This window comes from Dendrobates tinctorius, unplaced genomic scaffold (assembly GCF_039654945.1).
Source record: "Dendrobates tinctorius isolate UK_male_01 unplaced genomic scaffold, ASM3965494v1 ptg000090l, whole genome shotgun sequence".
Lineage (NCBI taxonomy): Eukaryota > Metazoa > Chordata > Amphibia > Anura > Dendrobatidae > Dendrobates > Dendrobates tinctorius.
The window spans coordinates 3,092,179-3,104,083 of NW_027361758.1; the positions used below are offsets into that span (position 1 = coordinate 3,092,179).

Genomic DNA, 11,905 nt, shown 5'->3' on the forward strand with positions numbered 1-11,905 from the left:
TTTCTGCCGGTCTGTTTGTTCCCTTCATTTCTCCTCCCCTCTTTATTCTCCATAGAGGATAATGACTGTGTCACATGGCACCTGCAGTTGTCTCCTCTGAGCAATACAGACTTGAGCTGCTTTTTCACATGGGAAGACAAGTTCAGGAAGCAGCGGGAAGGGAAGAGGTGCTGTCTGACTTTTTTTGTTTTTTGTTTTTTTTGTTTCAAGGACCCATAGACTTATATTGGCAAATTTGATCAATGATTAACATCAAAATCGACATGTCATTGTCATACTGGCCATGCTGCTTGCGATGCATGATCCCTATTGTCATGCCTGTCATGCCTCATTGTCCCCAGGTCCGGGTCCCTGCAGGCGCCCCACGGGTCTCGCAGTGTGCCCTCGCACCTCATGACTGTTATGCTGCAAGATCTCTGGAACAGTGTGCACACGCATCTCGTGACTGTCGTGCTGCAAGATGCCCGGAGCAGTGTGCACGCGCACCGAACTATCATGCCTGCCATGTCTGGTATGCCGCATGACTCCTGGAGCAGTGTGCACGTGCACTGAACTATCATGCCCGTTATGTCTTATGTAGCAAGACCGGAGTGTGTACACGCACCTCGTGTCTGTTGTGCAGCAAGATGCCTGGAGCAGTGTGCATGCGCGCCTCATCTCATGGCTGCCTGCCATTGCCAGTGCGCAGGTGCGTTTTACCTCATGGCTACACGCCGTTGCTGTGTGACCAGCCGTCTCTGCTCTGCCTACAGCAATCCTGTCTGTGTTCCTGGACTCCCTGATCATGTGACCTTCTCTATGGTCCAGGCCAGTCTGGCCCAGCTATCCTCTCTATGATCCTGGAGGATCTGAACCGGTAGTTCTCCCCTGGTCCTGACCCGGAAGTGCAGGTGCTATTGCCCTATATCAGACCGCCCCTTCCTATGGTCGGGGCCTGAATATCGTGTTGCTTCCTTGCATGGCTGCTTGGTCTGCTCGGTCGCTCCCTGTATTCTGTGCCCCTGCACTCTGCCCTGTTGTGCCTCTCTGCACATGTTCTGTGCTTGTATTCTTCATATTGTCCTGTGCCATGTCTTGTGTTGTCCTCTGTGCCATGTTTTGTCTCTGTCTTGCTTTGCCTTGTTGTTCGTCCTATGTTCCGTGTCTAGTCTCAAGGTTCTGCCTTTACCCGGCTCTGGGCTTCGGCCTATGTTCCGCTGCTAGCTCTGTACTCTGTTTTATGTCTCTGCTATGGTGCTCTCTAGCACACTCCCTGACTAGTCTCAAGGCTCTGCCTTGACCCGGCTCTGGGCTTCGGCCTACGCTCCGCTGCTAGTTCTATGTCTCTGTACCCGGCTCTGGGCTCTAGCATACGTTCTGCTTTCCTTCTCTTGTACCCGGCTCTGTGCTACTGCCTACGTTCCGCTCTCTGGCCTGACCTCTGCCCCTGGCGTGCCCTCTGCACGTGCAGGACCTTGCCTTGAACTCTGCCCCTGGCGTGCCCTCTGCACGCGCAGGACCTTGCCTTGAACTCTGTGTCTAGTCTCCGTTTTTTCGTGCGCTCTTGCACCTCTCGTACTAGGCTTTGCCATGCCGTCTCGCACGGGTCTCTGTCCTGTACCTTTGCCTAGCCCTGCCTTGTGGCTGCGTGCCCTCTTGCACGCGCCTGGTCGTCCCGTGCCCGCCTGTTTGTGCCTCAGCCGTGCTCGCCGTCCAGTGCTATTGTGGTTTCCGCCTGTCTGTGCCTCAGCCGTGCCGCCTCTAGTCGTGCCCGCCTGCCTGTGTCTCCAGCCGGTACCGCCTGTCGGTGCCCCAGTCGTATTTTCCGTGCTCCCTTGCACTCACGCTGTTTCTCGCACTGTGCGTTTTTGTGCTACTCTTGCACAAGTCTTTTGCTATCCTTCCTCTGTCCTGAACCTTGTCTCTCTGTCGAGTTCTGAGTTCCATGACCTGACTTGAATCTTTGTCTTGCTTGTACCTTGCTCTGTGCTCTGCTCCTTTGTCTTGAACCCTGACCCTGGCGTGCCCCTCTGCACGCGCAGGACATCTGTCCTGAACTTCAAAGCCCAATGTGTCTCTAGCACGTGTGGGACCTGCCGCTAACCATGTACCCTGGCGTGCCTCCTAGCACGGCCAGGACCATTCTTTGTACCGTGCCCCTGGCGTGCCTCTAGCACACGCAGGACCTTGAATTTTGAATCCTGGCGGCTTCCTTAGCGCGCCCAGGAACTTGAACCCTGGCGTGTCTCCTATACACGTGCCTTGCCTAGTGTGTTGAACTCTACCTTGCACCTTGCCCTGGACCCTGGTGTGCCCCTAGCACGCTCCCTGCCTTGAACTTAGCCTTGGACCCTGGCGTGTTCCCTAACACGCACCATGTCTTGAACATTGTCGTGCCTCCTTGCCTGAACCCTGGTTTGCTTGCCGGATGCCCGGATCCTGCTGATCGCCATCAGAGCTCCGGAACCTGATGACCCTGTTGATCGTTGCCTGCTATCCTGAGTCCGACGTCATCGTGCCTTTGCCTGTATCCAGGCATGCCATCTAGCGCGTACCATCTCATGGACCTTGGCGTGCACTCACACGCACCTTGCTGTGTTTTCCCTGTGTTATCACGTCTTCCACCTGATGTTACCCTGAAGTGTTCCTTAATGAAGATACCTTGAACTTATGTCTTGTCTTGTTTCCTGCACGTCCCTGGTCATCAGACACTCACATTGTGTCTTCCTTGAGCTGGCCGTCTGGTCCCAGCAGTCGTGGTGGCTCACCCCCTTGGTCTTGTCCCTGTCACTCCCTGTATAGGGGGTGGTTCCTCACAAGGTTAGCTCGCCTACGGTGGGTGGGTGCCACGACCCAGAGGGTTCACTCTAAAGAAAAGTCGACACAGCTGAAGCTAACTCGTCACACTCATCATGTTTTGATGTGGACCATTTGCTCCGCAAAAATACATGGGCATGTGAACAGCGCCATAAACTACAGTTGTGGCCAAAAGTATTGACACCCCTGCAATTTTGTCAGATAATACTCAGTTTCTTCCTGAAAATGATTGCAAACACAAATTCTTTGGTATTATTATCTTCATTTAATTTGTCTTAAATGAAAAAACACAAAAAGAATTGTCCTAAAGCCAAATTGGATATAATGCCACACCAAACATGAAAAAGAGGGTGGACAAAAGTATTGGCACTGTTCGAAAAATCATGTGATGCTTCTCTAATTTGTGTAATTAACAGCAACTGTAACTTACCTGTGGCACCTAACAGGTGTTGGCAATAACTAAATCACACTTGCAGCCAGTTGACATGGATTAAAGTTGACTCAACCTCTGTCCTGTGTCCTTGTGTGTACCACATTGAGCATGGAGAAAAGAAAGAAGACCAAAGAACTGTCTGAGGACTTGAGAAACCAAATTGTGAGGAAGCATGAGCAATCTCAAGGCTACAAGTCCATCTCCAAAGACGTGAATGTTCCTGTGTCTACCGTGCGCAGTGTCATCAAGAAGTTTAAAGCCCATGGCACTGTGGCTAACCTCCCTAGATGTGGACGGAAAAGAAAAATTGACAAGAGATTTCAACGCAAGATTGTGCGGTTGTTGGATAAAGAACCTCGACTAACATCCAAACAAGTTCAAGCTGCCCTGCAGTCCGAGGGTGCAACAGTGTCAACCCGTACTATCCATCGGCGTCCGAATGAAAAGGGACTGTATGGGAGGAGACCCAGGAAGACCCCACTTCTTACCCCGAGACATAAAAAAGCCAGGCTGGAGTTTGCCAAAACATACCTGAAAAAGCCTAAAACGTTTTGGAAGGATGTTCTCTGGTCAGATGAGACAAAAGTAGAGCTTTTTGGGCAAAGGCATCAACATAGAGTTTACAGGAGAAAGAAAGAGGCATTCAAAGAAAAAGAACACGGTCCCTACAGTCAAACATGGCGGAGGTTCCCTGATGTTTTGGGGTTGCTTTGCTGCCTCTGGCACTGGACTGCTTGACCGTGTGCATGGCATTATGAAGTCAGAAGACTACCAACAAATTTTGCAGCATAATGTAGGGCCTAGTGTGAGAAAACTGGGTCTCCCTCAGAGGTCATGGGTCTTCCAGCAGGACAATGACCCAAAACACACTTCAAAAAGCACTAGAAAATGGTTTGAGAGAAAGCACTGGAGACTTCTAAGGTGGCAAGCAATGAGTCCAGACCTGAATCCCATAGAACACCTGTGGAGAGATCTAAAAATGGCAGTTTGGAGAAGGCCCCCTTCTAATATCAGGGACCTGGAGCAGTTTGCCAAAGAAGAATGGTCTAAAATTCCAGCAGAGCATTGTAAGAAACTCATTGATGGTTACCGGAAGCGGTTGGTCGCAGTTATTTTGGCTAAAGGTTGTGCCACCAAGTATTAGGCTGAGGGTGCCAATACTTTTGTATGGCCCATTTTTGGTGTTTTGTGTGAAATGATCAATGTTTTGCTTTTTGCTTCATTCTCTTTTGTGTTTTTTTCATTTAAGACAAATTAAATGATGATAATACCAAAGAATTTGTGTTTGCAATCATTTTCAGGAAGAAACTGAGTATTATCTGACAAAATTGCAGGGGTGTCAATACTTTTGGCCACAACTGTATAAGCTGATGCATAGAAAGAGTTTAAAGCCTCACTGTGTTTGTATCTATTAAAAAAAGCAAACGTTCACAATAAAGTGTAGCCACACCAAGGAGAACCGCTGACCCACCATACAACATGAATAAAAATCTAAGCGTCAGCAGATAGATAAAATTTTCAAGACATGTAGTTAAAATTCATGATGGCAGATGGGATAGTGCTCAGACGCGTTTCAGGCCTTTAACACGTCTGAGCTCTATCCCATCTGCCATCTATCTGCCAACACTTGGAATTTTTCTTCATGCCATAGAATATAATAGGTATGAGTTTTATACTTGCTAAATATGGATAGAACTTGTACATAAATAACTGACATCTAAATGAGCCCATGCTCACCAAGTCAAGATTTTTTTACTAGGCAGGAAAGAACAGCCAGTTTGTATATAACTTCATACCACGTTACTTGGCACCCCAAAGTTCTCTCTGCATACAAACAGCGTTCATTAAAGATTTCCCTTGACCCACTTCCTGTGGACTGAGAGCAGTGAAACTTGGCACAGTTATTAGTCCTTGTCTACATAGGTGCCACCTAGGGGCACACACTTTTCCCATCTCTTTAAGCAACTGTAAACACCTCACTTGTAGAAGACTTCGGAAATCAGAGTCATCATCTGGAAAATGCTTGCCCTTCAAAAATAACTTAGTTGTTGGAAAGAGTTGGACGTCCTATGGGGCGAAGTCGGGTTAATAAGGGGGTTGCGGTAGCATTTCAAAGCCAAAGTAGCATGTTTCCATTTGGGCAACATGTGAGTTGTAAACTGGTGCATTGTCTTGCAGAGGGCGGAAACCTTTGGTGAGCATGCCACGTCTCATGGTTTTGATGGCCTCCCGCAATTTCCTCAGCAGTGAAGCATAGTATGCCCTAGTGATCATGGTACCCTTTGCTAGGAAATCCATCAATACTACTCTGTGCTGGTTGCAAAATACTGTGAGCATGACCTTGCCTGCCGCGGGTTGGGCACATGCCTTCTTTGGAGGCAGTGAGTCATGATGCTTTCATTGCATCGATTGGACTTTAGTCTCAGGATCATAATAATGGACCCAGCTTTCATCCTGTGTGACCAGTCCGTTGAAAAAATCCTCCTGGTTTCCATGACACATCGTCAATAGAGCCTGAGAGCATTCGACTCGTTCCTGCTTCTGGAAAGGTGTGAGAAGCCGGGGAATGCAACAAGCGGATACCTTATGCATGTGAAGATGGTCTTGGATGATTTTTTTTCCACGGACCCCACACTAATCTTGACATTTTGGGCTAGGCGGGGAATGGTTGCACAGAGATTTTCGAAACTGGCGAACCCCCCCCCCACTTGCTGGATGATGTGTTCATCAATAGCAGAGTGGGATTGCCCTGCGATTGGAGCGCTTTGCACCGAAGTATGACCACATTTGAATTGATGACGCAGTTCTTGACTACATCATATGATGGGGAATAATCACCATAAACCTTTTTCATCTCGTCAAACGTCTCCTTTTGTGTGCAGCCTTTCAAGTAAAGGAACTTGATGACTGCTCTCTATTCCACTGGGTCCATTATCAAACCTCACACCACTTCAGCACCTGTAAAATTAAGACCGTCACCAGTTCTGAGTTGCAAATTGCCGCGTAACCTATAGAGACATATTATTACACGTGCAGTTTCAGCGTCCTGTGATAAATAGAAGTGGGTCAGGGGAAATCTTTAATGAACACCCAACGTATGTTAGGCATAAATATGGATTAGACATATGATGAGGTCCATTTTTCATTTTTTACTAGAATTTTAAAAAGATGGATAAATCTTGACTCATCAGGACAGTCTCCTGCTCGCCATTCCGCCCCTATACTAGAAGCGATTGGTGCCACTTTCAGGTCTTTGCCATGTAACACCCAGGTGCATCCTCGCATGACCATGACAGATTTTCATTTCCTGCAAGTAAACAATAAATGCAAGTCGAAATATTGTTGATTTTCTTTTTAGGAATAGATAAAGTGTTTTTGAATAATTATGCATAGTTTCATTATACAAAGAATTAGTTTTATGATTTTCCTTTAATAACTTTTATCTATATAGTGGATAAAAGGACTAATGTGAGTGATTAGGCTGCACAGTAGAGCAATTTGCTTTATAAAAAATGGGAAATAAGTGAATTGAAGTAATTAAAAAACCTTCTCTTACATTAATATGGTTTTCCAGTATTAACTGTTTTACTTCATATGCTTTTCCAGTGTTGAAATAACAAAATGAGATTTACTCACCCACCACTGCCCTCGGTTTTTGTTAACAGACTGCAGCAGTGACAACATGGCTACAGCATGTTACCACTGCAGCCAATCAATGGGTGTATTGGTTATCTTGATCTAGACCACTGAACCCAGTGACTGGCCGCAGGGGTCACAAGCTGATGTCTGTCAACTACAATGGTTCATTGCTGCAATCTGTAAATTACGACCACATGCAACAATAGAGAGAGAGCCTACAGCAGTGATGGGTGAGTAAAGTTCATTATGTTATTTTTACAATAGGCAAGTCTACGGAGATTAAAAAAAAAAATTGCCACTTGCCACCAACAGGGATAATATAACAAAAAATGTGTCAGGAACACCGCACTGCACTTGCTCACTGAGCCAGAGCGCGTGTCCTGAGTACAAAGACTGTGCACAAAGATACCTGCAGAGCGGGCAGCAGTGGTGACAATGCATGCTCCAGGGCCTGAATCACATGACTGCTGGGGGCATGGCCTAAGCTCCATGGATCTAGGAGCTGCAGGGAAACTCCTAGAAAGGTAACTACAGGACAATGTTGCCAAGTGGCATAGACAGAAACAGAAACCAGATCAAGCCGAGGTCAAAGCACGAGATAGCAATACAGTACCAAAGGATTAGACAGAATGGATAGGACGTAGCAATAGATCAGAAAACCAGAACGGGCATTAGACGGTACAATAGGGGTAAACTGTAACAGAGTAACGATAGCCAAGCCAGGAGGTCAGAACCAGAAAAGACAATGGTACCAAAGCAAGAGACGGAGTACAGAGTGAAGGAACAAGCCGGGTCATACACGGGAAGCAAACAACGCAGAGTACACGCACACCAGGGGTCAGACACCAGAACAGCAGTATAACTGACAGAGAATGCTAGTTTGGAGTGAGTATAAATACCCCTCCCAGATCCAAAGAGAGGCCGGCAAAAGTTAACCCTGTGAGAACAGGACATTAACCATGTCCTAACCATGACAAAATGTAAACTCACTTATATAATCCATGCTGATCCAGCTCTGATCCTCTGGTGGAAGCAGTGACATGCTGTATATCTCATGTGATGGCAGCAGCCAATAACGAGCTTCAGCATTACTTGGCATGTGACCGCTCAAGCCAGTGACTATCTGCAGGGGTCACATGGGGTATATTGTATGTCATAACTGCAGCCAGGTAAACAGAAGACTGTTGGGAAGGACCAGGCATTGAAATGACGTGGATTAAATTGGTGAATATACATGTTGATGAGGAGGGGGTTTAATCACTATTGATGGCTATGAGCAAGTTTATATATAAAGTGGAAAATTCCTTAAATTTTTATCCAAGTCAAACACACAACTGGTATGGAGGCCATACACATCTTATCCGAGCAGCAATATGGTATATATTGCAAACAAGTCAAGTCTATGATTTGCCTTTACTGTTAGGACTGATTCTAAGACTCCAGGTCAGTTGTTCCGCTGAGGCCCTATGTGCCGACCCTTCAGACCATTTTTGGCCATAGAAGAGTTCACTTGTCTATAGTTATGAGTGATTACACTGCCAGTATTTTATGTTTTTAGTATGTTTTACATATGTTAATATTCACATTTTTCATAAAGGAGAACATATGACCGAAGAAGAACTTGCAGATTATCTCAGTACCTTGTTAGGGATGAACCCAGAAGGAGGAAGTTCTGAATTAGGCACCTCAAGTGTAACAGGTAGGAAAAAATATCTGCTGCATAATATATCTGCTGCATTTACGCTTATTTTATAATTATTTTAGTGGATTCTTATCCTTTTATACGTATGATGTTTTTAAGTTGGATGTTGAATTTTAACACCTATTACATATATATTACGGTAGCCAGAGTGCAGAGCGTCAGAAAAGAGTGGCTCCTGCTTTAGGGAATTTGGTGCAGCCAATTACAACATGATCACCCATTTATTGAAAACGTAGCATAGTCATGGGTTTTCCACAGTTTACAAGAAGAATGACAGATGATTACTGTAGATTTCATAGGCTAGACCTATATTGACTTGCTGATTGCATAGGTGTTTTTTTTTTCTTTAAAGAAGTTTTACAGGACTTAGGCTAGTTTCAGATGGGAAATGTGTACATCCATATTACAGGCTCAATTGCTGCCAAAACCATGAGTCTAATGACTCAATGCAATCTTTATAGATGTCTCTGAAGCTGTTCTGTGAGTTCTGCCTGGAACTAGCCTTACACCGAAAATAGTCCATGTGCTTACAGTTCAAAATGCATGGACTCTGTGGTGGTCACCGTAGCCATAGACGCTCTGGCCATTATAGGCTTGGGTGGTGGAGGCACAACAAGCACCTTATACTTACCTTTTGTGCCCCCCTATTTCCTCATAGATTTTAAGCTTGTGAACAGGGCTCTCACTCTTTAAAGGGAATCAGTCACCCCATTTTTGGAGTATCAGCTGCTGGCACCGCCAAAAAATGGTGTGACAGATTCCTTTTAAGCCATGCAATTCTCCTCTGGGAAATTTAAATGTGCCAATTGCCTCTTCAGTGAGGAAGAGGACTTGAACTGTAGTGCCACTTCTTGGGAATAGCAGTCCTAAAAGTCATTATTGATCCTTGCCACATCAGTTGATTAGTGGCATACTATAGTTGTGGGACCTGTGGTGACTTAAGAGCCTGCGTATAACTGTACATTATGTATACAATAAATATGTCCTATATAAACAAGTAGTACATCAGATTCTTTACCTAATGAAATGCAAATCACAAACAAAGCATAAAATAATGGAACAATATAATACTAATCTGGTAGACTTCAAACATTTCCACTGGAATTTTATAATAAATAGTTACAGGAGTAGTAAATAATATGGCTGTTTCCCAGAATAACCAAAAATATGCCAAATACAATTAATTATGTACTATACTATAGGTAATTTATATCGACTTGTTAGAGAAAGAAAATGGTAAAAAGTAAAGTTACAGCAAAACTTATGAGGGTGTTACAAATAGCCCCCCCTCCATATGCATTTGTATGCAATGCTAAATATGTAAAGTACTGAAAGCATTTGCATCTCTACTTCCCAGATAGTTTAACAAGGCAAACAATAGTTTGACTTTTATTACAAGTTGTAAGGCGGTTCTAAAGAATAATAGTAGAAACTTGTAGGATAACTGCTTCCAACAGGTGGAGCTATAGAGTTCTAGTCCTCTTCCTCTCTGCAGAGGTAATTTGCAAATTTAATTTCTCAGAGTAGCATTGTATGGCCAATAAGCCACCTTACCATGGCATGCCAGACCCAGGAATGTCACTCTCCACAAGGAGAAAATTACCCCGTAGACCTGGAAAGAAAATGTAATGCCACTTGAATGTGTTGAACCAATATTTCAATTCATTTGTTTTAATTTAATTTCAAGCAGCAAACAATTTCTGCATAGCCCGTAGATATGCCATAAATGTCCGAGAGTGGAATACCTCTTTGTTTTTGGGTGACCACCACAAATAAAGAGGTATTCTGCTCTCAGACATTTATGGCATATCCATGGGATATGCCGAAAACAAGTGATGGGTGAAGGTACACTCTCTCCCCTATTGAGAGAACAAGTGACCTCTGACCCACCAGTACTCCAAATTGGGCACCTACAGACTTGATATGGCCATGTAGTTGAAGTCTAATGGAGTTCTAAGCTCGGAGCTGAGTGAGCCTTTGCGGTTGCTCACGTGCCATATATGACACACATTGTACACAACTTGGTAACAGTACATTTTAATATCACCGTATATTATTTAATAATTACTATTTAGATGATATTGCGTAGCTTTATCTGATATTGCATATATTACAGGTACAGCAGAACGACTCGAACAGGAAATTCCAGAGGAAATCACAACAGTTATGTTTGCAAGAGATATTCTTGGTTTTCCAGTTAATGATTCTGAAGATCGTAAGGAAGAAACACAAAACCCAGAGATTGCATTTTGTTAGCTATTATGTGGTGACGTCTCTGTCATATCAGTGGCACACAACCATAACTTAAAGTATTTGTACAATGTATCATAATAATTTACCGGTAAATTAGATTAGCGATACATAAAACCAGACTAATTCTTGTTTCTTCTGTTCCTATTATTGTTGAATATTTTGTTACTATTCTTTCATTCGAAAAATCAAACCGGATTTTTTTTTATTTTGTCATTTCTTTCATATATCATTTTTGAAGTGCCTCTATCGCTAGGTGGCACCGGGTCGTCTCTCTGCAGCGAGCCTTGCACGGCTCCACACCTTATTTAAACTCTCAGCAGCGTTTAAAACAATGAAACTACTGGTTGCTTTTTAAACTTTTCTGCTTTCCAAGTATTAAAATTAGCTCTCATGAGGATAAACATACATTCAAGAGATCTTGGTTTGTGGCAGTGATTTGTCACCATGGTCATGCGCCTTTGTTATTTGTGATGCATCATTGACAAGTAACTAAATGCTGATAGGTCATGAGTGGCATACCTGATGCAAATGTATTAAATATACGTTAAAAGCATTACATCTGTCACCTTTTTATTATTATTTTTTTTAAGGTAGTATAATGAAACTATGAAGCAACTCTAATAATCTGCAAACATACTGTCGTGTTGTGGGGCAACTGTTTGTGGTGCTCTGGCAATTCTTAGTAGAACTTTCAAAGACAGTATTGGCACTAACTATTTCACTTAGTAGTTTGGAGGGAATGATTCAGTCTTCACTCTTTCACACATGTACAGGAATCTGGCCTTCACAGTGAAGGCCCTTGGGTTGCGTCCATGAAGTTCCTGCTGGTTCATAGAGTGAGCTGGCAGTAGAATTGCGGTGAAGCCATGTCAAATGGAAAAAGTAGTGGTTGAGGACATGGTCAGGAGAATATCTGAGATTATAGCTAGGAGAGCAGAATAACAAACAAATACACCATAGAAATGGAGGATTAAATTAGTTCCAGGGTCTGCACAAGTATTAATTCAAAGGTCAGATAGGAGAGGTGGCGACAACAGACTGGCTCAGGTATCAGAATTAGGTATAAGTAATAAAGCTCATGG

At 44.1% G+C, this 11,905-nt stretch overlaps 1 protein-coding gene across 1 annotated transcript in view; it reads left to right on the forward strand.

Annotated features, from left to right (window-relative positions):
• CFAP251 (cilia and flagella associated protein 251) overlaps positions 1-11,376 on the forward strand; it is a 128,958-nt gene extending 117,582 nt beyond the window's left edge. The window contains exons 22-23 of the mRNA XM_073585997.1: positions 8,466-8,567; positions 10,687-11,376. Of these exons, the coding sequence (XP_073442098.1) occupies positions 8,466-8,567; positions 10,687-10,826 (242 nt within the window). The 3' untranslated portion in view covers positions 10,827-11,376. The remainder of the gene's footprint in view (positions 1-8,465; positions 8,568-10,686) is intronic.
• The last annotated feature ends 529 nt before the right edge of the window (positions 11,377-11,905 follow it).